This window comes from Rosa rugosa, chromosome 5, assembly GCF_958449725.1.
Source record: "Rosa rugosa chromosome 5, drRosRugo1.1, whole genome shotgun sequence".
NCBI lineage: Eukaryota > Viridiplantae > Streptophyta > Magnoliopsida > Rosales > Rosaceae > Rosa > Rosa rugosa.
The window spans coordinates 32,271,475-32,297,162 of record NC_084824.1 but is presented as its reverse complement, the minus strand read 5'-3'; the positions used below and the strand labels follow the sequence as shown (position 1 = coordinate 32,297,162).

The following is a 25,688-nucleotide window of genomic DNA, read 5'->3' as shown; positions in this document are numbered from 1 at the left end:
CATAATAACTTTTCCAATATTATAAAACATAAGAATGAAAAGTTCACGAGAATCTTGATTAGCCATTCAATAAAAATCACATTTTTTTTCGTGAACCCAACGAGTCCTAATAGCATGAACATAAGTGTGAGATAATAAATTGATATTTAAAAAAAAAAATGAAAATGTTAAGAAAGAAAAAGATCGAAAGACTAAAATTATATTTTTTATTTGTCCAAAAAAAAAAGAAGAAGTGATATTTTTCAAATTCCCCCTATTTATATTTTGGGGTGAATTTTGCTTAATAGTTGCTAGTGCTCTAAACCCTGAGAGTGTGTGTGGGCTAAACCCTTCCGGCAATGGCTGTGGAGATAGACAAGCTTCTCCACGATGAAGCTGCTTGCATAGCCCGTTTTTACCGGATTATTCTCAGTTGGGACTTCTTCCGCATAACCCAGGAAGCCGACGTAATCTCTCTCTCTCATTCATTCATATACATATACATATACATATACATATAGGAGTGTTGGTATATGAAATTTCATGCTTTTTGAAATTGAATGTGAATCAGAAAAGAAATAAGGACAAGGAAAAGATAGATGAGAGCTTGGGATTTGGACAAGTCAAGGACAGTTACGCAGACGTTGATGACTATATCTCTACTTACGAGCCTCTTATTTTCGAAGAAATCAAAGCTGAGATTGCTTCCAACAAGGATCAGTGTATGTATCTCCGTTTCTCCAATTCAGACCAATTCCCTTTGTATTTTTTTTTTTTTTTTTTGATTTTTTGAATTTTTGATTTTTGATTTTTTGGCAGTGGGAACAGGCAAGACAACCTGTGTGAAGGAATGCAAGGAAGAGGATGGGTTTTACATGGCTACTGTTTTTGTTGACTTGGATGGTGGCCATGATGAACAGACAAAAGTGAAGCCCAATGATCTTTTTCTGTTGTCGAAACCACTTTGGTCCAAACAAACGGTAAAACTAGATGGTTGTTAGTCTTTGTTACATATTTATTGCTCTCCTAGTATGTATGCCAAATGCGAAAAGTTTTGGGGAATTGGGTGAAACAACGTTTCTCTATGTTTTTGTTGGTGAAATTGAAGTGGGGCACGGTTTAAGGTGTATATCGTATGATAGGCTTTGGTTTTGCACTTGGAGTTCAACAACCAGAAAAGAACAGTCTAGGATTTTTTTAGTATGGTTTTTGGAATACTTGCTCATTTGAGGGCATCGATTACGACAGGTTCCAGAGGAGAATTCTTATAAGAAATACGCATTTGCATTGGTGGAAAGTCGCACAAAAGAATCTATAAAGCTTAGAATGTATTTGGCTGGAGAAGTCAGAGACTTGAATACAGATGCAATTCAATATTGTCCGAGGCTGGCACAAGTGCGGTCATTGGTTACTTCTAATGGTGAAGGAGACAGGCTTTTTGATGTTACAAAGGTAATGCCTTACTTAGTATATCACTTATCTGTTGCTACATAATGTTATTTCGTTTGTGGGAAGTCTCTTTCTATTGTGTACAATTCTTTTAGTAGTAATTCATGCGTTCTAATTTCCCCCCATTATGGGTTTCTTTTATTAACGTACGATAAAAGATCCTTTATTACTTAGAAGTGAATCTAACTTTATGCTTGCTCTGTAATATTTTCAACAACAAAGGGACTTCCATTATACAAAAATGAAAAATACAACACAGGGGATTACATAAATGGTTAATAAATCAATCACAGACTGTCATCTCACTGAAATGATTGAATGCTTCCTTTCTTCCTTAAGCGTAGCCAACTACAATGAATGGTGGACCATACTATTCCAAATATAATGGCCTTTCATCCTCTACTACTCCATTGGGATAGAATTTATGAGCTTATGCCTTTATTATCTCTGTTAGAGGGTGTTGTGCTGTTTTGTCTCCACCAGACAACAACAATTGGTTGTTAGAGTCTTCAGTTCTCTTGTGAAATGTTCGAAGGAATTTTATAGGCAACCCTATTTCCTCAATTCTCTCCCTCTTCTGTTGTATGGAAAGCTAAAGTTTGTCCCAATGTAAGGTGTTAGCTTGGGTTCTCAGGTAAGGTCAATACATGTAAACATGGTTCAGAGGAGAAGAGCTGCTGTTTTCTTTCCCCTCTTTGGTGTGTTCTGTGTAAGTGGGCGGAGTGGTTGTCTCTACGATATCCAGTTGCATGAGATCTGTTAAAATGAGTTTTTAGGGAGTCTAATCTGAGTTGGGACAATCTAGTGGATTGTGTAGCCTCGTAGTGTGAAAGATACAAGAATCTTTAAGGGAAAAAAATGGACTGGGTTCGCTGGGCAGATGTGCTATAATGACTGTATTCTGGGCATTTGGATGGAGAGAAATAAGAGAATTTTCTGCTGGAGCTTCTGGGAAAGGGTTCACTTTGGCAACAGTTTCCTCAGGATTAAGAATTATCCATGCCATTCTGTGTCATTGAAATGCTTCTGTCGCTTAGCTTATTAAAATGTTTACTCTTTTGCTGTTTGATGCTATTTTTAGATGCAGCCTAGAACATCTAGCTGTATGTTCAGTGGACATCTTGTCCTCTGGGATGTACTTTGTTTAATTGTGAATAACAATATATTTCTTATATGTATAGAAAAGAGATTGATTTGACTTTAGTGCAAAAAACATGTTTCAGATTTGCAGTTTATCTACTACTGCTCGTGAATATATAGCTTTGCGGTCAATTGGTTCTGTCCCTTTTAAGGATTTGATACTTGCACCTTCTGAGAAAAATCTTGATGCAGAAGACCAAGCCTGGAAAGTTTCTGGACCTCTTGAGGAATATATAAAAGACAATCTTAATGAATCTCAACAAAAAGCCATACAGGTGAGTCACTATTAAAAGTATCCGTGTGTGCGTTATATTTCCTGTTTGAATGTTGCTACCTTCACATATATAAAACACTAAATTGATCTGATTTTTCTGTGTGCACCTGTACGTTGAGATTTATCTCTGTTGGTGTTTAAATTTGTATATAAAGATTTCCAGTTGTTCTAATGAAGGAATATTATTGTTTGTTGCAGGCCGGTCTATCACGAAAACCATTCATCCTGATACAGGTATTCCTTGTGTCCATTTGACAATTCTTTAGAGCCCATATACCAGCTTGCTTTTTTTTGTTTAATGTTTCCTGATGGAAAGATTATGAAACTGTTTTATTCAAATTTCATAATGAACTCTTATCATGTGCCAACGTACAACACCTAAAACTTATAGGTTCCGCTTTCTGATTAGATATTATGGGTCTCAAGTACGGTTATCTCTAATCTAATTATAATGGGTGACCAGAGATTAGTAAGATTGTCTTAGGAACAACAATGACACATGTTTAGGAGCAAGAAGAATCATTTTGTATTGATCCCTTTAGCCATAAATAATTAGCGGAAGTCTATGGCTACTATCAAATTCTGGTTGCATTAGTGCTTCAGTTACCCAAAGGATGACATGAATTTATGAGAAGGAAAAATGATGCAGTAGTAGTGTGGCAAAGTGATGCGGGAGCCAGTTCATATTGTATTCAAGAACTTCATCCAGTTACTAAGCACCATATAACTAAGAGGTCTGTTCTTCAGGATGTAAGAAATGCAATTCACATATACAGTTTTAGGTTATTGTCTTTTGAATTTCTTCATGCCATGATGTTCGATGTATTAACTGTCATAACTCGTGTCTTTAGAATTCTTAAGTGCATTAATTTGGTTCTTTGAATAATTCATGTATCAATGGCTCTACGAAAAGAGCTAGATTGTTAGCTTTGAAAAATTAAGTTGATAGTGAAAGTTCTTGATAGTTTCTTCTCGTGTGTGAAGCATGGGTTGACTTGGAGTGATTCCAAGGCACCTTTGGTGTGTTGTGGAAAGTTTCCTATTTCACTGATTCCTACCGCTGTGAAGCTGGTTGTTACTATCGTTTCTATAATTTATTCCTTTTTTACTACATCATACCTTATCTTATCTGTGTACTTTGTTGATAGAGGGTCTAAGCTTGTCATTTAAGGCACTAGGCATTCAGTTCTTGAGTTGAGGCTAATTTGTCGTGCTTGATATATGCATTGATGACATTACGACAAATAACATTCATAATTCACATTAGTCTTTTTTTGTTTTTTTCCCTAATGTCATCTTGTGTACAAAGCTATTTAGGTAAATAAAGATTAAAATTCCTTGGTGCCTTTTTTTTAATTTTAATTTTATTTTTTATTTTGGAGTAATTTCAAGACAAAATAATATAGAGCTATTAACCTATTATAAATTTATGAATATCCGAAGTTAATTACTGCATTGTTTAGTATGACTATATTATTGTATTTTGCACATCCTGTTTATGATACTGATTCAAGCTTCCATCCATATAGGGTCCTCCAGGAACAGGAAAGACACAGACTATCCTTGCGCTTCTTAGTGCCATTCTGCATGCTACTCCTGCAAGAGTAAAAGCCAGGTTTGAATATCTGTAAAAAGAAGAAGTGAATCCTAGGAGCTTAGAGGGTTTTAATATGAAATGTATAAATTCTATATTGTGAGAGAAGTTCTTAGATCATGTAATATTTACTTCTCTTGTAGGGTTGCACTGCTAGACATAAAGCATCAGCAGAAGTTATCTATTCAGGAGAAGTAAGTAGTTAATTACTTTTCTTTTTTCTTTGGGATGATAGTCATAAATGTATGGCAGAAATGTATGGCTTATGACTCAAATTATGTATATTTTCTTATTCACTGAAAAGTTGTATATTTTTCTTGTTCACTGAAAAAAATTGTATATGTTTCTTATTCACTGGAAAAAATTGTTTATCTTTCTTGTTGGCAAATCAAACCTTTGAGTTTGTACTTTTATCTCCAACCTCATGGCAGGGACTCAGTCCTTTATGTTCTACTTATTTATTCATCTATGTTTGGAATTACAGAAACAATGAAAGCCACCATACAGAAAACAAACCCTAGGACACACTTGGTACATTACTCCAACTCCCAGCTGAGAAGTATTGACCTATTTTTTTAAATAATTTTTAGGCTTTTTTAATTTAATTTAATTTTTTTAAAAAATATTTTAGCACCGAAGCCTAAAGAAAAGACAACAATCTAATTCTGTCTATGAAAAAAAATCCCCAACTTCCTCCATGCCATAAAAATCTCTTTTGCTTTACTCCATCCACTGACCCCACAAGAGGGTGAAAAAATATCACACGTGCAAAGAGTTATGGTTCTCTTTTGGCAGTCCCTTTTGTTGACATGTAATGTTTCAATAATGCACTATATATTAATGTTTTGCACTTTTCTTAGATTCAATCATTGGCAACTAGCGTCTCCCTGGCTTAGTGGTAGCAACCCTAGAGAGAAAACAATGCCTGTTAATGGCGATGATGGTTTTTTTCCAACCACTGGAAATGAGTTAGTAAGTGCCAGTCTTTGCATCATATTGATATCTGAAATATTCCTCTCTGCTAACCCTAATGTAATTTGCAGAAACCAGAAGTAGTCAGTTCTACCCGTAAATATCGTGTACGTGTCCTTGTCTGTGCTCCTTCAAACTCTGCACTCGATGAGATTGTATTGCGTGTTATGAACAATGGTACAATCCTCTTCTGATTTAGAACTCCAATTTCTCCAAGTAATTCATTATGCTCCTGTTATTTGGAGAACTGCTGGTTAAATTTTTAGTTTCTTTGTAAACTTTTCTATGTTTACTGAAAAATTCTCGTGGAAGCTTGATTACTGTGTACAGAAAAAACATACAAGTATTCTTTAAAGAACATTGATAAACTTATGCTTGAGGTTCATTTTGGTGTAATCCATTGAATATTGATTTGTCCTTCTATAGTGTAGTAGTTGTAAGTTGAAGAGGATAGCAGTTGAAACTAGATACCCAGTCAAAGCAGTCATAGGATGGCTTTATAAGAGAACCAGAAGAAAAGGAAAGTTTAATGTTGAAAGTAACCAATATACAGGACGACTTGTCAATCTTAAATGTTCAACCTAAATGTGTCTTATTACAATTGAAAGAGAACATTGTTCCACAATATTAAGGGATAAGGGAAGACACTTCTGATAGCATTGCGTACAAAATCAATTTATATTTAGAAAGACATGATTTAGCCTCAGTTTGTTTGCAACATTTGAGACATACAATGAATTTGGTCCTCAAAGTTCTTTACTGAAAAGAGTTGTTGAATAAATAAAAAAAATTAGGATAATGTAAATTGTTTGCGTGAACACTGGCCCTATGCTTTAATATATCTGGCCATCATTGACCCTATCACATAAGGAAAAACTGAACACTTCAATTTTCATGGATGTTTAGTTATCTACAAGGTACTTGTTCGGTCAAATTGGTGCATAATCTATTTCTTTTCAAAAAACTAAAAAAATAAAAAAAATTGGTGCATAATGTGTAGCTGACCTTTATTTACTTTATTTATTTATTTATTTATATTTTTTCATTCTTTTGGACAAAGTTTGAGAAGTTGAATATCTACTTGTAGTCTACATTATCATTTTATCGTTCATGCATTTATTTCCAGTTTTCTATGTGTTTCCACATGGATTAATGTATTCTTGCTATGCTCAGGTGTGCGGGATGAAAGTGACCGTTCATATAGTCCCAAAATTGTGCGGATTGGGGTCAAGGAACATCATTCTATCCGATCTGTCTCCATAAATGAGCTGGTACGTAATAGTTTCTAAATATTATCACTCTTAAACTGAGAGTACTTTTAAAATTTCCACATATCTATCATTAATTATTTCTCTTAAGCAAGCTGTCAATTGTTACTGCAAATTCATATCCTTCAGTATTACCTTCTGCATACTGATGAGAGAAGATAGAAATGCAAAATGAATTTAGGATTTTTCATCCTGCTAATTTGTTGAAGACAATTCTGGTGACGCAAGTCTGTAATTTTATGTCTATTGCTAAAGCTAAAATAACTTTTTGTTCTCCCTTGGATAGGGGTCGGGAATGGAATCAACAGAATATAATTGGGAACTCGTGACTAATCTATCAATACCAATAATATTTCTCGTTTATTGTCTTTCCGAGATATCTAGTCAATATATTTTTTTTTCCCTAATTTCTGGGTTCAAGAACCCTTTGTTTTATTTTTTTTTAATTCCTTTTCAAGATTTGAAAACGAGCTAGTGCAGACTCCAATAACTTTCTTATTTGAAGTTCAGTATGAGCTTGAAAAAATCACAATCCATGAGACAAATTCTGTCTAAAGTGTAGAATCTCTTTATGTCAAGGGGTTTCACATCCACACACAGAGGTAATTCATGATGCCCATGGAACCTGGGCTGCATTGTCAATGTTATAACTATGACACCCATGTAAAATTTTTATTGAAAATAACCAGGAAAGTGTACACATGTTGCTTGAAATTGAACAAAAATGTCCTGTTGCAGGTACAAAGAAAGAAAGGAAGCATGGGGGGTGCTAAACTAGATGGAGGTGATGAAGCACTTCGAGCTGTAATTTTGGAGGAGGCCATAATTGTAGGTTACAGTAACCTTCTGTTATAACGTTTACAGTGAGTTTTGTAAAGGGTTCTTTTTATTATTTATCTGATCTTCTTAATGAATATGTATGAATGGCAGGTCTTCTCGACCCTCAGTAGCAGTGGTTCAGCCCATTTCGGTAAATTTGATCGTGGTTTTGATGTTGTTATAATAGATGAAGCTGCACAGGCTGTGAGTTCCGATAATCCATTTTACCTATTTCATCAGTTCCTAAACTCCCTACCCCTTCGCTGATCTCTGTCTCTCATCTTGATATTCTAAAGTATAATACATATTTTTCCTTATCTATAATAATTAGTAATTTATTACTTCACACACACACACACACACATATAGTCTTTTTAACTACACGTTACAAATATGGGTTTACCCAAATTGTAAAACATTTTTGCTGTCCGTGGTAGGATTTTTTGTTTATTTTTTGTTTTGTTTTGAAGGAAATTTCATTCCTCACCTTGTCAACGATTAGGTTGTTCCTTAGAACTCGGAAGTTAAAATTTATTTTGAAACGTATCAATTAGAATAATTATTATTTTGGCCATGCTTCTACTTGGTGTTTAAAGCTTTATGCCATTGTAGATTATGTTAATTTTTCTAAACAAGCTTTGTCAATGCAAATGCAGTCCATCTAACATAACAAGATCAAGTTCCTGCCTAGTATAAATTTGAGTTTGTTTTAAGGTTTTAATTATTCTTTTATGGTCTTTTCATTAGTGTAAAAACACAATAGGTCTCTACTCTCGGGTTCAAACAATTATACTTTTCCTGTAACCCTCAAGTATGTTTTGACATTAGCAGATTCTTTTGACTTCTATGGTTGAATGTCAGATTATGATTAGCACTTTTGGTTTTATTTTTCATCAAAAGGTGGTGCATGTCTAATTCTAGGTGTATACTATTGATTAATGGCTCTTGAAGTTTTGACATCTACATGGTATGGTTGTGTTTAGGTTGAACCCGCGACTCTTGTTCCATTGGCGAATGGATGCAAACAAGTATTTCTGGTAATGCTATTTGTTGGTAATTAATTCCAGTTTTTGTTTTCAGTTCCTTTCATTTTTTACTGTGCTAAATTGTAAATAGTTGTGTGTTGTTTCACATTTAGATAGGTGACCCTGTTCAACTGCCCGCTACTGTAAAGTCTCCCATTGCTGTGAAATTTGGGTAAAACCACAATATTGTGATTTTCTTTTATCTTATTGATTTATTGGTTTAAATGTCTGATAGCTATTTCCTGATTGTAGGTATGGAAGGAGTATGTTCGAGAGATTTCAGCGGGCTGGATATCCAGTGACCATGCTGAAGATGCAGTATCGTATGCATCCAGAGGTTAGATGAAGAGCTCCCGTTGAAATTTACTAAAGATTGACCATACTATAAATAACCTTAGAAACTGTGGTACTACACCGGTGAAATTTCTCATGATACCAGAACAAATGAGAGACTGATAAACTTATCTGCCTACTATTACAACCTTCCCACTTTCATTGGATTCCACATGCTAGGTTCTCTTGTGGCAGAGAGCGGCCCACATTTGGCCTCATATCTTAACAACTTGAGTTGTTGAAGCCGCAAAGTCACAAGATATTAATATTAAATTAAGGTTTTGGTACTTTTAGACATGACACAGTATAGTATCCTATACATAGACATGACAGAATATGAATTAGAGAACAAAATGTGTCAAAGTTAGAAAGATACATAATATGTTATTCTGAAAAGAAGTAAAACATCATTGCTTTTACAAACCTGAAGTGTATAATTCATTTTCGTTTTATATACCAAAAATAACGTCTGAGGACATCTTGCTGTATTTAGTTAGTTAATGTATCTGTAGTCAGTACTGTTCTTGCTGTACTGAAGATGAAATAACTATAGTTAGTAACCATATATTTAGTCTAGTACTATTTGAGTTTGAACTCTCTTTTTCTCTCTCATTTTTTGTAAAAAGGCTCTCTATTTTGTTATTTGTTTATTAGTTGTTTCCCCTAAGTTACTCTACTTGTCATATGCCTCTGCTTTTGAGCTTCAAAACCTTCTATTTAAAATGTATATCCATGTATTCCTGAGCAGATCAGAAGCTTTCCTTCTGGAGAGTTTTATGCAGACTCATTGGAAGATGGTCCTAATATCAGAGAGCAGACAAAGCGTTCATGGCATGAGTATAGCTGCTTTGGACCATTTTGCTTCTTTGACTTGCATGAAGGGAAATCAGTCAAGCCTCAGGCAAGTGGATCTTGGGTGAATGCTGATGAGGTTGAATTTGTCTTGAACTTGTATCACAAGTTGGTGAGCCGATATCCAGAGCTTAAATCTAGTAATAAGTTTGCAATTATAACTACTTACCGTGCACAAGTAGATCTCTTGAAAGAACGTTTCAAAAGTACTTTCGGAGTGGACTCTGAGAAAGAAGTGGAAATCACTACTGTTGATGGTTGCCAGGTAAGATGGCTTATTCTTCCCATTTCTGAAATACTAGACACCTGATCTAGTTTTTAGGTAATGACATAATGTAATATGGATGGAGTTGTCCGCATATAGGAAATGTCATTTGGTGTTGCATAGATTCGTCCAAATGCTTGACATGCAATCCAGTTGCCTTATTTTGTTAACCCAACCCCACAAAAAATTAATTTAAATTAATATTTCAAGAAATGTTTTACTTCGTTGGTCATCTGAAGGTTTAAATGTTGTAGTATAAGTGAAGATCTTTAATGTTTTCTTTCAGGGACGTGAAAAGGAGGTTGCAATATTTTCTTGTGTCAGGGCAAGCAAGGAAGGAGGAATTGGGTTTGTGGAAGATTTTCGGCGAATGAATGTTGGGATTACTAGAGCAAAAGCATCTATCCTGGTATGATTCAAGTTAAAAGTTTTGAATGAAGTTTAAATACTATGCTTCATTTTACGAACTTATTTGTTGGTGGGTGTACGATATGCATTTTCAAAATTGACTATTTCTTAGGTGGTTGGATCTGCATCAACATTGAGGAGGAGTGATAGCCATTGGAATAACCTAGTGGAAAGCGCTGAAAAGAGACAATGCTTAATTAAGGTGAATATCATTTTCAAGTATATGAAATCTCACATTGGACATTTTAAATCTTGCTTCTAAAATTCCGTCTTCACTTCTTGATATTTGGTTTTGAAAATATATGTTCCACAATAGGTATTCTGAAAGCTGCCATCTTATGTAAAATGATTTTTCTATTTCTACAAACTGGCACCAATGTCCATCTGTCTTGGGTTGAATGCTCTAAAGTTTCTATAATTCTAAGTTTGAGGTATAATTATTTCATGGTATTGTACATATGGAAAGTTTCTTTTCTACTATTTTAACAAGTTAACAGGTAATGATCTTTTTCTGTATGAACACTGGTTGAATCATCTCAAGTTCTTTTTCTTCTAGGAAACGTGATGAATGAATAGTCTCTTTTGTAACTGTTAGCAATGTATACCTTAGTCCTATCTCTGGCAGAAGTTACATACGGAGGGTGGTGGGGCAACTGGGAGTCTCCAGTGTGGACTTCCAGTCTTTTTAATTAAAACAGTTCTGGTTTGGTAATGGCAAGAAAGCCAAACTTTTGTGGGACTTTGGTGCCTTCGCTCTATTGTGGGTGCTTTGGATGGAAAGAAAGAGAAGAATATCTTTAAGTCTATGAAAGTGCAGAGCTTTGGGAGAGAGTTGGATTTTGGTCAGCTCTTTGGGCTTAAGTTTTTGAGGCTTTATTGCTTCTCTTGTATTTTAATGGACTGCAGAGCAGCAGCCGTTTAGGAGTTCTGTTTTCGTTTTTGGTTGTTTCCATGTGGGTTTCTTGGTTTCTGTGGTTTTGTTTTGAGCTTCTGCTCTGTCACTTTCATGTGGGCATCTAGTCCACTTTGTTGTATCCTTGTTTAATAAGTGTGTTCCTTTTCAAATTAGATAAAATGAACTGTTAGTGATGCATGGACATAATTGACATATATTCTTGGTAACAAAATAGAGACATTCTTTTGCAAAACTAGATTTTCAGCCCGATACTTGTCATTTTATGTTATATATGTGTGAGTTCTATATTTCGAATGCAGGTTTCGAAGCCATATACCGCGTTTTTCAGTGATGAGAGTCTGGAATCTATGAGAACCAAGGAAGAAATCATGCCAAGCGAGGAAGTTCAAAATGATGAATTAGATTACAGCATGCCTACCTACACTGTTGGGGATGCTGATGAAGTGCAGGGAGATGACAATGGCTATGGTGACGGGGACGAGATGGACATGGATGATGGAGGTTTTGGAGATGACTGAGTCCACGTGTTGCTTGGTTAGTGTTTCATGATCAGGCTAGGCAGCTTGTTCTGTAGGCCTTGACTTCTGTCAGCCACTAAGATGCTTCAACACCCACTATACTTTTGTACAGCAATTGACATGGTCAGCAATTCTAATTTCCAAAAATCCTGTCTTCTTTGGACTTCGTCCTGCCAGTTAACTTACAAATGAAAAAAGAAAAAACAAAGACTTCATAGATACAACGCCAACGCTGAATGTTTAAACACAATGTTCTTACATAAATATAGATGAGATTCGCCACATTTATTATTGATAGACTGATTGATTGTGTGTTCTGGTTCCATTTCACCATTTGTTTTTTGCATGTACTCATGCCTGTATGAATTCTTTCGATTATATGGTCACATAAGATCTGTAGGTGATGTAAAAGTTGAGTGGTTTTGTTATGTAGTTCTTGCGATTGCTCTTCAATTATGAGGTGCAAATTAGAAAGTACAAACTCTTTTTAACACCAGCTATACCTCAGGCGTTAAGTGATAGCTTTATTCATCCCAAGAACGTTGGCTTTCAATGTCCATGTGGGAGGAGATTAATAATTGACTGTATCAACAACTCTTATGGCGTCCCTTAGAGAGTCCAACGTATTTTGAAGCTCAAACACTCATTTTCTTTTTCATTTCATTATGTCCTTTGAGAAGCAAACTTGATGGCGGATAGTTTGGCAAATAATGGAAACACCCTAAAGACGTTGAGTTTGGCAAAAGAGAGCTGTTATTTTCCTCTCCGCTTTCATCCTAATTAGCTAGCTAGGAGAGGAAAGAGATGAGAGAAATGAGCAGCCTAATGGCTCAGGGTTAAGCCCTCGTCTATTCTCAATTCTTAAGAGCTCTTAGTAGGCTGTTATTTGTCAGGGATTGGGGTGGACTATGAGGCATTGAAAAATCGAAAACCAATTAAACTGCACCAGACTGATTAGATTTAACTGGAACCGGAGTGAACAGGCTGGTCGGTGTAGGAAATCGCACTGAATCGGCCAATTTGGCTCCGGTTTTTGGTTTTATCAATATGAAATCCGACCCGAACCAAACTGAGTTCCCTTTACTCCTTTAACTTACTAAAAGGTGACTTGCCTACACGAGTGCTTTGTTTTTACCCTATAATCAATAGCTAGCCGATCTGAGTATGTACGTACTCCCAGTTTTGAAGTTAAACCTACAAGGGCCATTGCCAGTTGATGTTATACTCCAACACTCCAAGCGCAGTAGTCTCTTCCAGTCTTCCTCCATCATATACATCAAAGTGATCAAACCATTTAAATGAACCTGACCACTGAAAACTTCAATAGAAGTCGATCTGTTCGGCCTATGAAGGTAGGTTTGAAATTGAAACTGAATTCATACTATTGTTGGGGAAGAAGTACTTTGACGCCGGGATCGTCATCTGAGGATTTACAGTGAAAGCTGAGATTCATTCCTCCGCTCAAATCATTTGTGATTCTGACTTATGTTTTAGCATCACATGTAATTGTAAAGAGTAGAAAAAGCAATATTTATTGGCTTCACTGTGCTTCCAACTAACGAAGCCATGTTTGCTTTGGTTGAGCTAGGCTTTGGCTTAGTTTGGGATTGCTGTGTTGTGAGAAGAAGCACTTCCGAACTTGCTGTGAGAAGAAGCAGTTGAGTGTTTGGTAAACTGTTTTTAAAAGTGTTGTGAGAACAAAAAGCAATTTCTAAGTGTTTGGTAAGTTGCAAGACAAAAGTGCTTTGGCTGGGTATAATTACCAAAATGATCATACATGTTAATACACTAGGCACATTGCTCATCTCATCATCTCCTTTTTGTACTGTACTATTAAAATCAAACCAAGCAGCAACCTTGTTAATTAACTCAAGGGCTTGTGGGACATTCTTCCATGAACTCTGCAATTTCTATTTTGCCATAAAAATCAAGCAATCACTACAAACCATTCTAGCTCCCAATCTTTAGCAACAGTTGCAACATGATTAAAAAGATCCATGAAATTTTGTTCTTTCCAGACTTTGCAGACATCCACCAAGAAAGTATTTTTCCATACATCAGTAGCTACTTCACAGTCCCACAAACAATGAATAGCAGTCTCTTCCCTGAAACCACAACTCTCACAGCATGCACTAGACCCAATCTTTCGATAGAACAAGACATGTGAGCCCGGAAAATTTATCGAGCTTAATTGAGATAATTTGATAATTATTTATTTACGATCTCAAAAATTATTAATGGTGCTTGGAAATTATTTTCAGAATTTTTCACTGGGAAAAATTCTTGATTTAAGGGTTTGAGAGTAATGCACACAACACAACGAGTCTGTGAGAATTTTCGGAAAATTTTTCGGATACCCGAGCTAATTTTTACTAATTTTGGAAGTTTTGGGGATTAAAGAAATTATTAAAGAAAAATAGAAAATCAGGTGGAGCGATCTTTCTCCACCAACTGATTTTGGCTGTTAGATGCTGTTTAAAAGGAGATGGACCAGATCAGATCGATCTAGAAGGCTCGGGCTCTGACCGGCGACGCGACCTGAAAACGAGATTCGGCCGGAACTCCTCCGTACGGCCATCTTCTGGCGGCGCACCACTGGCGTTTGACTCCTCTTCTCAGCGCTGACACGTCTATGGTGATGGATCGTCCATGCAAGGATGTTGGAGAGAGATTCGAAGCTTGGAAGCTTCAAGCTTTTCCGGCGTGACTCCAGTCACCATTGTCGATGCTTGAGGTATATAAATTGATCTTCTCTTCACGCTCTACACATTAGTACACATAATTTTTGATTTCGCATGAGTTATGATCAAATGGAATTTTTGGTTGTTTTCGGTGCCGACGGAGCTCACTGTGCACGACAGTTTTCTGGGCTTCATGGTTTGATGATCATCTTAGAGCAAGAACCTGGGCTTGGTAGTGCTCAATTTCAGAATCTATGTAGTAGTGGAGTGCAAACCTGAGCGGAATTGGAGGGTGTTGGCTTCGAAGTTATAAAACATCGTGTTCGAAGCTACACACAGTAGCAATAATCGTTATTAACATAGTAAAGGTAAATTTCATTCTCATACTCCATGCGTATTGAGACTGTTTTGCTCGGTGCGTAGAAATGGAATGGGTTGTGGATGTATGCTTATTGTTGGCTTTGTTGTATTTCGATCCTCGATTAGAAAAGGACGAGGATAAAATAGGTAGTTGGCTAATTTTTCAGCCGCGTTCCTCCTACAATTGTTGGCAAGTATTATTTTACCACAGCCTAGGCTGGGCCAGTAATTGATTCCCCTGTTAGTGAATAGTGATCATGTATGTTAGGCATGAAGCCTTTATCCTTATTATAGAAAGTCCTTTTTACTAGCATTAATTGTTTCACAACTTATCCAAGGATGTTTTTTTTTTTTTTTTGATCGGGTTAGTTGTTAGTAACTCACACACCCATACAGTGGTATCCTAGTGCCAGGACACCTACACCGACATTGCGGCGAAAGCCTGGCAAAGCCAGACTAATCCACTGCACCGCAGACGCACAAACCCAAATGGTCCCTCAAATCTGCTGGCCACGGGATGGAGCTGGGATTCGAACGCTAGACCTGGGGGTTCCAGACTAGGCCATTCGACCAACACACCACACCACGTGGTTACTTATCCAAGGATGTTTTCCTCTATCTTCTTGTCATTAGTGGCCATGTAAGATGGTTGAAAACAATGGTTGAGGGGTTAAGTTTGTTTAGCAGTTAGTGTGCTTTCATGCTTTAACATTCAAAGGTGTTGGGAACATCTTTTAGTATGAATGTGTATACAATTTATGAATGATGTGCCCTACTCCCAAGTATATGAGACCAAGTTTTAATAAAGGGAAAGTGAGAGTATCGTAGCCAAAGGATTGAGTAACTCTACCCTATTTAGATTACCGCGAAAATAAAACGTAGAAAACACATGCAAGTCTACCTTTGCACAAATTCACAACCTTAGCCCTTTGGAAGCTAAAAATCATGAAGATGGTATTAACAATTATGGTAGTGAACGGCTTGATTGATTTTAATTTTTATGCAATCAAATTAAAGTACACAAAAATAAAGTAAGCAAATAAAAACAGAGACTTTGATGTAAGAGAGAAATAGAGACTTAGACATCACACGTAACCTTACTCATGCACATAATGTAACCCTAAATTAATGAAACGACATGCTTTGATAAATTTCCCCATGGTGCTTTGAAGAAGCTACCAAGAAACCAACTAGTCATGCAATTTAACAATCTCTTCTGAAGCAAAGCTAAATTACACAACCTTTATACCATTCAAATATTTCGGATCCTAAATGAGCTATGGTGCCGTGAGCCTAAATTCTTCCGAAACATAAACTCACAACATCATGCATTATTTTCAAGGTAAGAAATTCAAGCAACTTAGTTTTTCCCATAGGAGTAAGTTAAGCCACCACCTATTTAGCTACACATGCTCATGGAATCAAGAGTTTATCGAGTTCATGTTTCCAATTCATTAATTTCCTAAAGCATGCTTCTAGGTAATAAATCTATAAACACACTTAGGATACATGAAAGTATAGTAGCCAAAATATTCAAAACATGCATAAACATCAAAGAACATAGAAATTTACGTTGTTTTGTGCACAAGTAAGCCCTAGCCCCAAATTCAAATACTCACAGCTCATATTGACACAACTACAGGCCATAAACGTACATCATAAATAACAAACAAAGAGAACAAGGAGTGGAGAACAAGTGATATACCCAAGGATTTGACTATTTTTGGAGTCAAACCAAAAGCACAAGATGTCTCCCTTGCCTCTTAGATGCTATATGAAAAGAGAAATGCTTCAAAGTATATGGATTTCGGTTTCTAGAACACAAATCACTGTACAAATCCACAAAATCTCAAGAACAAAGTAAGAACAAGACTTGAATGTGTGAGAAACAAGAGAAGTGATTGATCAAACTGTGTAGAAACTTTGGTTTTGGTGAAACCCAAGTAGCTACACACCTTTCTTTTACACAAAACTCAAATAACTATGTACAAGGTATCAAAAACTAACCTAAAACTAGAGAAAAGAGAGCTTTTATTGTTCTAAAATGGGAGAACCAAGGGGATGCACGGTTTCGAGAGAGCGAATGGGCTATTTAAAGGCCAACAATTCAAATCAAGGGTGGAGATCAAAAGGAATCACTGGTGAGATGTAATTGACCAATGCGTAAGCACAAAATGTGGATCTAGTCTTTGACTTCATATAGAAATGACTTAGAAAGACCCATAGATATTTTGCAAGGCAATAAGGGTAGAAAAGTCATTGTGCAAGGGAACAAAACAATAAATGGGAAATAAAGGTGTAAGATGTAAGAGAGAGACCACTTGTCATCTTTCAAATTTTGAATTTCAAAATAACCTACACCTAAGGTCTTCCATTCTAAAGTCTCTAACCCTAGTCAACAGCTCTTCCTTGTCTCCACATATGTTCTTCGTCGGCCAACTTGGGTGGAAATGGTCGGGATTCAGTGTTGACTTGAGGGATAATAAAATATTTATCGAGGCTTGATAATCATTTTATTTGGTTATACTGACGTCAATAAAAAAACAGAAATAAATTCTTACACTCTGCTCAGAGAACAAAAACAAGAGAAATCTTGTGAGAAAAAAATCTCTACTTTTGTCAACAACCCTTGGGAGAGTTCTCACCGAGTTTTCTGTCAATACATCTGCTGCATCTTAATGGTGCCACAATTTACTACGTATTTCGGGATGCTTGGGGGGTTTCATTGGCTTCGACTTCATTGCAGACAACTTCTCTTCCCGATTTGTATGTTCCAAAGACTTTACTTTGATGAAAGTCCAACGTCCATGAAGTCAAGTTCGTATCAGGATGGCATTCATACCAATCCAGGTAGTGTAGCTGGTAAAGTGTTGTCACAAATACTCATCAAGGGAAATCAAATTATCCTGAAACATGGTGTTCAAGAGCAACACCTGAAGGTTAGGTTAGGCAAGTACACATCAAAATATGAAATATAAACTATTTTAGAATGGAGAATTTAGGGTCGCACCTTTTGTTTGTTTCTCCTTTTTCGCTTCACATGCCCAACCTACTGACATCCTCCAGTTCATCTCATCTGTTGTTCATCAAAACTCAAATCTTTTCGGAGGTCACTCTTCATCAAATGTTCGAGTCATTTCCTCACCTCATCATCATCACGATCATAAATCACTATCATAGTCATCATAAAAATTAAGATCATCATCATCTATACACATATCATACGTATAATCATATGTATAATCATATGTATAATCATATGTATACGTATAATCATATGTATACGTATAATCATATGTATACGTATAATCATACGTATAATCGAAATCAAAGCCATAATAATCTTTTCTGTCACTATCATTATCATCAGCAAAATACCAAAACTGATACCAAAATTCATTTTGCGAGTTAATAGCTTTGTCACATACTCGAACCGTTACATACTTCACCTCGAAATAACTATCTTCAGGTCTTACAACAACCTTGACGAGGTCGCCACTTTCCAAATTGCACTCTTTGGTTGGTATCTGTGCCAGTAAAAGATAATCTTCATCTGAAGCTTTTACTATGCCTTCTATCTGGGTGACAAATTTCCTCTTCTTGGTACAATTAATAATATGTATGAAAATCTCAAAGGAAGGTAATTCGTCATGACACGAAGAATAAACGATGCACAGAGTCAACACGTTGAAATTGCAACCAATGATCTGAGGCATATTGAAATGTTCGGTACCCCTGAAATCAGGGAACCACTCCGGGACTACATTTCCAGGAAGATAAATTACACCAGATCCTGTCCATCCCTATACCAAGTGAAGAAATGTTTGTATAAGCCAGTACTTCTTCTGTGTGCGTGTGGTGTGTGTGTGTGTGAGAGAGAGAGAGTGAGAGAGAGAGAGAGAGAGAGAGAGAGAGAGACCTGTAAGAAGCTCTCAGTAAGAAAATCCTTGGTGACGTTGTTGGTACCTAGCATTCTCAGTGTCATCATGCAGTTTAACGACTCATCCAAGCCTGGTAACTCATTCAAGCTGACACACCCATTTAGTTGCAGCATCGTCATATTTGACATTTCGGACAAATTTGGGATTCGTATCAACTCGATGCAGTCATCAGCATTCAGCCTCTTCAAACTTGTTGGTAACATAGGGATTGCATGAAGGTTTTTGCAATCATTCAGAAGTAGAATCTCAAGCTTCAAAAGGCCCTCGAGGCTTGGAAGCCAACAAAATTTATTGCCTCCTAGAGCCAATTTTACTAAAGAAGGTAGAGTCCCAAATTGTGGAATTGCATCATCAGTTAAATTGCAGTTTTCCAATGATAAAACTTGAAGCATCAAAAGGCCACTTAATCTTGGAAGGCTATGAAAATTATTTCCAGTTAGATCTAAAACTTCTAAAGAAGATTGAGTTCTCCCGAGATCCTTAGGAAATACTACATCATCAGTTAAGTTGCAGTCTGTAAGATATACTTCCTTTAAATGAACTAATCCCTGTAACAAAGGAGGTGATTCCAGATATAAAGATTTGAGGCCACATAGAGACAATGATTCCAGGTTCTCCAACCGTACCATGGATGGTATTATTCTTATAGCTGTGAAATCTGCGAAAAGAGTAGTCAGTGATAACATCTCCCTTACGTTTTCCTCCAGGGTTTCAAATTTTGAACAACCTGAGAGGAGAAGAGTTTCAATAGACTTCAACTTATAGAAACTCCTTGGCAGATCCTTAAGCATTTTGCAGTCTTGCAAATTTACAAAAAAAAGTGATTTAAGTTCTCCAATGGACTCGTGAACCTCGGACAAGCACTCACAGTGTTCAAGTATCAACTGCTCTAGATTTGGGAGTTTCAAAAAGTTTGGCAATTGTGTTATGCCATAGCAGTGACTGAGATTAAGAATCTTTAGCTTCCCAAGTAACTGTTACATAGCCAAAACAAAAGGAAGTTATCCAAAAAGAACAGAGAGTGCAAGATGGTAAAACTAAAAGGAGATGCAGAATATGAATTGCTGGAAATTATATGTACCTCACAATCTTTCCAAGCTTGTGTGAGGTTGCTATACTGTAGTTCAATAGCAACTAGGTTTTGTTGCATAAAGTCATGTGGTATGAAGTCCAGAGGACACCCATGCCAGCACAACCATCTTAACTGGCGCATGGGGTGATATTTGTAGTCTTCACTGACTTGTACGTAGTTCAGTTGGAGAAATCTCACATTCTTCATATTCGTAAATGCTTCTGTACTAAAACTTACATTGTCATGTCCAGATACATTTAGAGTGATTCCTAGAATTTCTTCAGTTCCCTGATAATATAAAAGGCGTACACACTAGTAAGGAAAGTACACACTAGTAAGGAAAGGTGATTTCCAGGTGAAAACAATTATGCAGATCAAGCAGTCATAAATACATGAACCATGAGGAAGGTACAAGACCTTATAGAAATTGGACTGCATAAACATCTCTGAATAAAATCTTTAGATGTGGAGATACATATGATTACATTAAAAGCACAAAAATAATTGGGAAGTACTTACAGATTTATCTGTCAGTACATCTATTGCATCGTCCCGACGCCAAACTCTACTACGTTTTCCAGGGAGGTTAGTAGATTCTGCACGTACCATTTCTCTACCCATATCTCGAAGTAAATCATGCATCATCAGCTTGTTTGCTTCACCAACAGTTACAAGACACCGTTGAATGAGGACTCTGATTTCTATTTCTGCGGAAAAGCCGCAACCATCCAATATTTGTATGACATAGTTCTTATCCATTCCAATAAAGAAACAAGCTATGTCAAGAAATATTTCCTTTCCATCCTTATTTAGTCCATCAATGCTGATTCGGAGCTTTTCCCATATTTGGTCATTATCAAGAATTCTCTCCAATTTCTCCAGTGCACTTTCCCACTCTATAATGCTCCTTCCCAACAGGAAACATCCTAATACTTCAAGAGCTAGTGGCAAACCCCCACAATATGTGATCACACTTCTTGAGAGTTCTAAATATTCTTCATCAGGACAACTATTACCAAAAGCATGCCAACTAAAGAGCTCAAGAGCTTCTTCTTCATTCATTGCTTCTGTCAAATAGATTGCATCCACTCTCAGTTGCTTTAGCAACTGTTCATCTCTTGTTGTTATTAAGACTATACTTCCTGGACCAAACCATGCATGGTTTATAGGGTTTATAGCCAACGCATTCAGTTGGCTTGTTCGATCAATGTCATCAATTATGACAAGTACCCTTAAACCCCTAAGTTTTTTCTTGATCACATTGATCCCACTATGAACACTATCTACCTTTATCTTGGTTGTTCTCAAGATATCAGAAAGAAGTTGTTCTTGCAAAAGAACCTCACCATTGGTTTGCTTTGTAGTTTCCCTAACATTTGCAAGGAAACTTTTACCTTCAAAGTCATGGTAAAACTGGTTATATATGGCTTTGGCAACTGTTGTTTTACCCATTCCACCCATCCCCAAAATTCCAACCATACGAACATCATTTGATGCACTACATAAATGATGATTTATATCTTGCACACGAGAATGCATTCCAACCGGGTAGACAGCTATGTTTAAGTATTCACTCGGAAGCTGTCTAGTAATCTCGTCAACAATTTTCCTGATAAACTTTGCTTCATGCCTGGCAAGGATAATCATAACCAGAAATAACATTCAACAACAAAAATAAAATGAATTAACAATTACTTATTTTGACAATAGGTTCACTATAATAAAAATATAATGGCTACTATCTGTAAATATTACGCAAAAGTCTGGCAAGAGAAAGTGAAAAGTAGTAGCCAACTTGGAGTCCTAGTTCCAAGATTTCTAAATATTTATGTTGAATATTAAAGAAATGTCAAGAAAAATGAGTAAATTTACCTATCTGCGGTTTTTTGAAGGTCCCAGCCAGACAAATTTGAAGCTTCAACAAGAGCAGCTCTCCACCTCTGCACTTTATCCATATCTGACAGAAAGCGCTCTTCATGTTTCTGAAATGCTTGTGCAAAATTACCATTCTGTTTCCTGACATCTGACGGATCAACATCATAGAATATTGGGAAAACCATTTGCCTCGATGTTTGTGTACATTCCATGATCTTCACCAGCTCGTCCAGACACCAAGTGGATTCTGCATATGTGCTTGAGAAAACAATAACAGAAATACTGGACCCTTGAATTGCCTGCACTAATTGAGAAGTTATATCCTCCCCTCTTCTTAGCTGGTCATCAACAAAAGTGCTGATTCCAGCATTTTGCAATGCCATGTAGAGGTGGCCTGTGAAGTTGTTCCGTGTGTCTTCACCTCTGAAGCTCAAGAACACATCATACATCCATTTTTTTGAGAAGGTGGAAGATGAAGATGAAGAGAAGGCTTCATGGACTGTCCTTCTAGCCATTGGTAGCACAGACTGCAGGTAGGGTCAACTCCAAATGGTTGGTTCTAAAAGTAATATGGAAAATATTGCAACTATACCCACAAACACTATATAGACCTATTTGGAGCGCTAATCATGCCTGTATGTAGTTAAATATAGATTAGCGTGTCATAAGACACAGTCAAATCAAAACTTAGGCTATATCATAGTCAAATTTAAGCTTTGCTTGGGTTGTAGTTGGCTATCATTAACAAATGCAACTAAGCTGTTATTTTATACCTAATGAAGCCAATGGTTTTATAAAAGTCCACATTTTATTTGTTTAAAGAAGTTGACTTTAGGAGAAAAGAGTGAGCATCAATTACTTGTAAAGTACATCATCTTTGCATCTTATCTTAGATATCCTTGACAGTTTACTAATTCTGATCACCTAGGGGTCACATCCAGAATGAGAAGAGAAGAGGCCCTTGAAATAAGACGCCACAATATTGTTCATTGTCAGCTTATTGTTATCCATATAAAATCAGATTTTTAAAGACAACAAAGGAATTCAATTAAATCCAAAAAAAAAAAATTAAAGAAAGTAGCAACTCCAAACCAAAATCAACAAACAGGAATAAGTCCCCAGGAAAGTGCAATCAAATTTCAACAAAGAGAAACCAAAAAACTAAATATAAAGAAGTCGAACTCTCCATTGGAATCTTTTAATCCAAACCAGACAGAGGCTTTATAACTCTATTAAAAGTAGCTATTTGTATGGTTTTCCAAGAACTTTGAGGGCAGAGGAGGTGTCTGGGGATTTAGGATTTCCAATTAACAGCAGGAAGATATTTGGCTGATGGAGGTTTGGGTATTTTATCTGAACAGCGAGGAGAGAGAAATTTCAAATCGTTGTCAGTTTTATAGGAATTAATTCTTGCAATCCCTATTTCCTCCCATGCTTCAAGTTTTGACATCTGTTCACTCAGTCTATTGTTTTGATAAGAAACAAATTTCAGTAACAAGAAAGAGGAATAGAAAGAATAGGAGAAACTGTCCACTGAAACTAACAAACCACAGCAGCTAAAAGGAAACAACTAACAACACAAAGTAACTCAATGGTAATACAAAGAAAAACCTTGTGTAAAAGGGACATAAAAGTGATGAAACACTATAGTACAGTAGCTTTCGAATCCAACAACAAACGAACAAAGCATATAAAGAACTATCACTGAATTCAGGAGAAATGGATGTCCACAACGAAGCAAAATAACAAACTCTATCCTACAAATGGTTCACCTCCTCACCCCTAGCTCCTTCAAAAGTATTCTTATTCCTTTCCATCCACATAACCTTAAAAATTGCCATCATAACATAACCACTCATTACTGGAGCTTCACAACAGGAATTTATTGTCTACAGCTCGACACCTTGGATGGAATAAGTTTGTGTTTGCAATATTTGAGCTTGGCAACAATTACAAGATAAATATGTGAGGTCAGACATATCATCTTGAAGTTGCACCAGCTGACTTAGAGAGAGAGATCCATTATCAGCAATCACACAGAAGCTCAAATCACCCAAGATTGGGGAGACTGAACGAGAAAACTATAATTGAAATGGGTGGAGCCAAGATTACTGAAAACGATTGAAAGCTGCTTACCTTTGACTTTGAGAGATTGAAAGTTGCACTGAGGGAGTGAGCGGTTAACCACCTAGGCTGAGAGAGGCAAGACGGCTTTTGGCTTCTGGACCGTCGGAGACTCGGAGAAGAAGAACTGAAGAAGACGATTCCAGAAGAGAAGAACTCGCGAAGGTCAACCCTTTCCCGCTCATCAATCCTGCCACACCAAATTATACGCTTAGTAACAGTGCCGGCTTGAGCCGAGCCGTTACATGAAGAAAAAAGACTGTTCTGCCCCTCTATATTATCAGCTTGCTTCTGACCTTTAGGCTTAGTTTGGGATTGCTGTGCTGTGAGAGGAAGCACTTCCGAACTAAAGCAGCTGAGGTGTTTGGTAAACTGTTTTTAAAAGTGTTGTGAGAACGAAAAGCAATTTCTAGGTGTTTGGTAAGTTGCAAGGCAAAAGTGCTTTGACTGGGTATAATTACCAAAATGGGCATACATATGTTACCAAAATACATAATTTTGTTTTTTGATTATGTAACCATACCAAATAAAAAAAATTTTCATGTAATTGTGTACATGTAAACATAACTTTGCTAGAAAGTCATCTGTTGTATATTAAGTGTACATTTGTTGTATAACCAAAATGTAAATTAGCATTGTAATTAGGTCTGCATATATGACCTTGATATATATTCACTCTAACAAGAATATTAAACAGAAATTTTGTAAAGGAGAACATTGTTCATATAAGTATAAAACCACCAATATAAAACCACCCCTTTTATGGTATAGTAAATGAGTAGAACATTAAATCTGTTGCATAGATGAGAGTTATGAATTTGGACTTCATTGCAAACCGAAGTAGAGGACATGAGTGTAACCGTAGAGCTTACATGAAAAATAACCCAGATTACAATGACTAAAATGATTGCCAAGACTCTGAAACAAGCCTTTGCTGAGCAAAACCTTACTTCAACTTAAACAGGGTTTGAGGGCGTCGATGAGTAAATTCCATCTATATAAAAGGCTGAAAGACCAACCAGCAAAATAACACCTAGAGAAAGAACACTGATAACATAAATAAGCTGTACAGAAAGTTTTCTCTCTACTGGTGCAATGCTATACTTAAATGACTTTTGCCAAATGTGCAAGTAAAATTGCAAGAACTACACATTTTTTCTTCCAAAGAAAATTTTCCAAAGGAGAAAAACATTTGGATAAACTGTACTTACAACATCGGTTATCGGAAATTAAGTTTATATGTACTATCAATGACACTATTTTTTTAACATGCGGTATTCACAGTGGCATCACTTTCTTTAGTATTCTATATTCCTGATGTTGCTGGATTCATCGACGACGCGTCAATCAAGATCAAGTCGTTTCATCGAATGCCATGACCTACAAAAGCCAAACGATAATTCCACAGTTTAGAGTTTAGACTCTACGCATTCATGAATAAAGACATTTTTCATTCCTATCTTGATATCAAAAGAAATCCTAGACATATAGCTTTAAATAGCATTTTTAGTTTCTAAAGTTGATACTTGATATCAAGGCATGCAGCATGCATCCCTCTACACTACAGAACATCGGTAGAGTTTCAAGACAGAGCAGAGTAGTGTAAAACTTTCAATTCCGATCCCAAGTAAATACAGAACACACTCAATCAATCACCTAAGTAAAATGCATCACAACTTAGTATACGGATCGAAAACGATTAAAGTTCAAACCCCCGTTGAACTAAAATCCCCAAAAGTAATTCCAATCGAGGCGAAACTTCATCCGAGACCACCCGAGGCCTCTGGGATACTTATACGATCAATATAACAAAAGTACAAGTC

At 36.5% G+C, this 25,688-nt stretch overlaps 2 protein-coding genes across 3 annotated transcripts; one reads left to right on the top strand and one right to left on the bottom strand.

Annotated features, from left to right (window-relative positions):
• Positions 1-303: 303 nt before the first annotated feature.
• LOC133710701 (probable helicase MAGATAMA 3) lies at positions 304-12,137 on the top strand. Its single transcript, XM_062136834.1, has 20 exons — positions 304-446; positions 551-701; positions 799-959; positions 1,228-1,431; positions 2,652-2,843; positions 3,041-3,076; positions 4,372-4,457; positions 4,580-4,630; positions 5,297-5,408; positions 5,480-5,585; positions 6,582-6,679; positions 7,415-7,504; positions 7,607-7,699; positions 8,479-8,532; positions 8,634-8,692; positions 8,773-8,857; positions 9,602-9,970; positions 10,257-10,379; positions 10,491-10,580; positions 11,594-12,137. Exons 1-20 carry the CDS (start codon positions 339-341, stop codon positions 11,810-11,812), a joined length of 2,487 nt encoding a protein of 828 aa, XP_061992818.1. The 5' UTR covers positions 304-338; the 3' UTR covers positions 11,813-12,137.
• Positions 12,138-17,095: 4,958 nt separating this feature from the next.
• LOC133710710 (disease resistance protein RPV1-like) lies at positions 17,096-24,090 on the bottom strand. 2 transcript variants are annotated; one of them, XM_062136847.1, is made up of 8 exons: positions 23,878-24,090; positions 21,739-22,268; positions 20,386-21,496; positions 19,876-20,154; positions 18,773-19,768; positions 18,303-18,656; positions 17,864-18,024; positions 17,096-17,786 (listed from the first exon to the last, which is right to left on the bottom strand). In XM_062136847.1, the coding sequence occupies exons 2-7, from the start codon at positions 22,254-22,256 to the stop codon at positions 18,022-18,024; spliced, it is 3,261 nt and encodes a 1,086-aa protein (XP_061992831.1). In that variant the 5' UTR covers positions 22,257-22,268; positions 23,878-24,090; the 3' UTR covers positions 17,096-17,786; positions 17,864-18,021. The 2 variants fall into 2 exon arrangements, with proteins under 2 accessions (XP_061992831.1, XP_061992830.1); XM_062136846.1 differs by having other exon boundaries at positions 17,096-17,759.
• Between the last annotated feature and the right edge of the window lie 1,598 nt (positions 24,091-25,688).

Bases quoted from the DNA above. Each gene is read 5' to 3' on its own strand.
- LOC133710710 (XM_062136847.1), bottom strand. From the start codon at position 22,256: ATGGCTAGAAGGACAGTCCATGAAGCCTTCTCTTCATCTTCATCTTCC. The intron at 20,155-20,385 runs GTAAGTACTTCC...TTATATTATCAG, and splicing joins ATGTACTGACAGATAAATCT to GGAACTGAAGAAATTCTAGG. The intron at 19,769-19,875 runs GTACATATAATT...GCTATGTAACAG, and splicing joins AAGCTTGGAAAGATTGTGAG to TTACTTGGGAAGCTAAAGAT.
- LOC133710701 (XM_062136834.1), top strand. From the start codon at position 339: ATGGCTGTGGAGATAGACAAGCTTCTCCACGATGAAGCTGCTTGCATA. The intron at 702-798 runs GTATGTATCTCC...ATTTTTTGGCAG, and splicing joins TGCTTCCAACAAGGATCAGT to TGGGAACAGGCAAGACAACC. The intron at 960-1,227 runs GTAAAACTAGAT...CGATTACGACAG, and splicing joins CACTTTGGTCCAAACAAACG to GTTCCAGAGGAGAATTCTTA.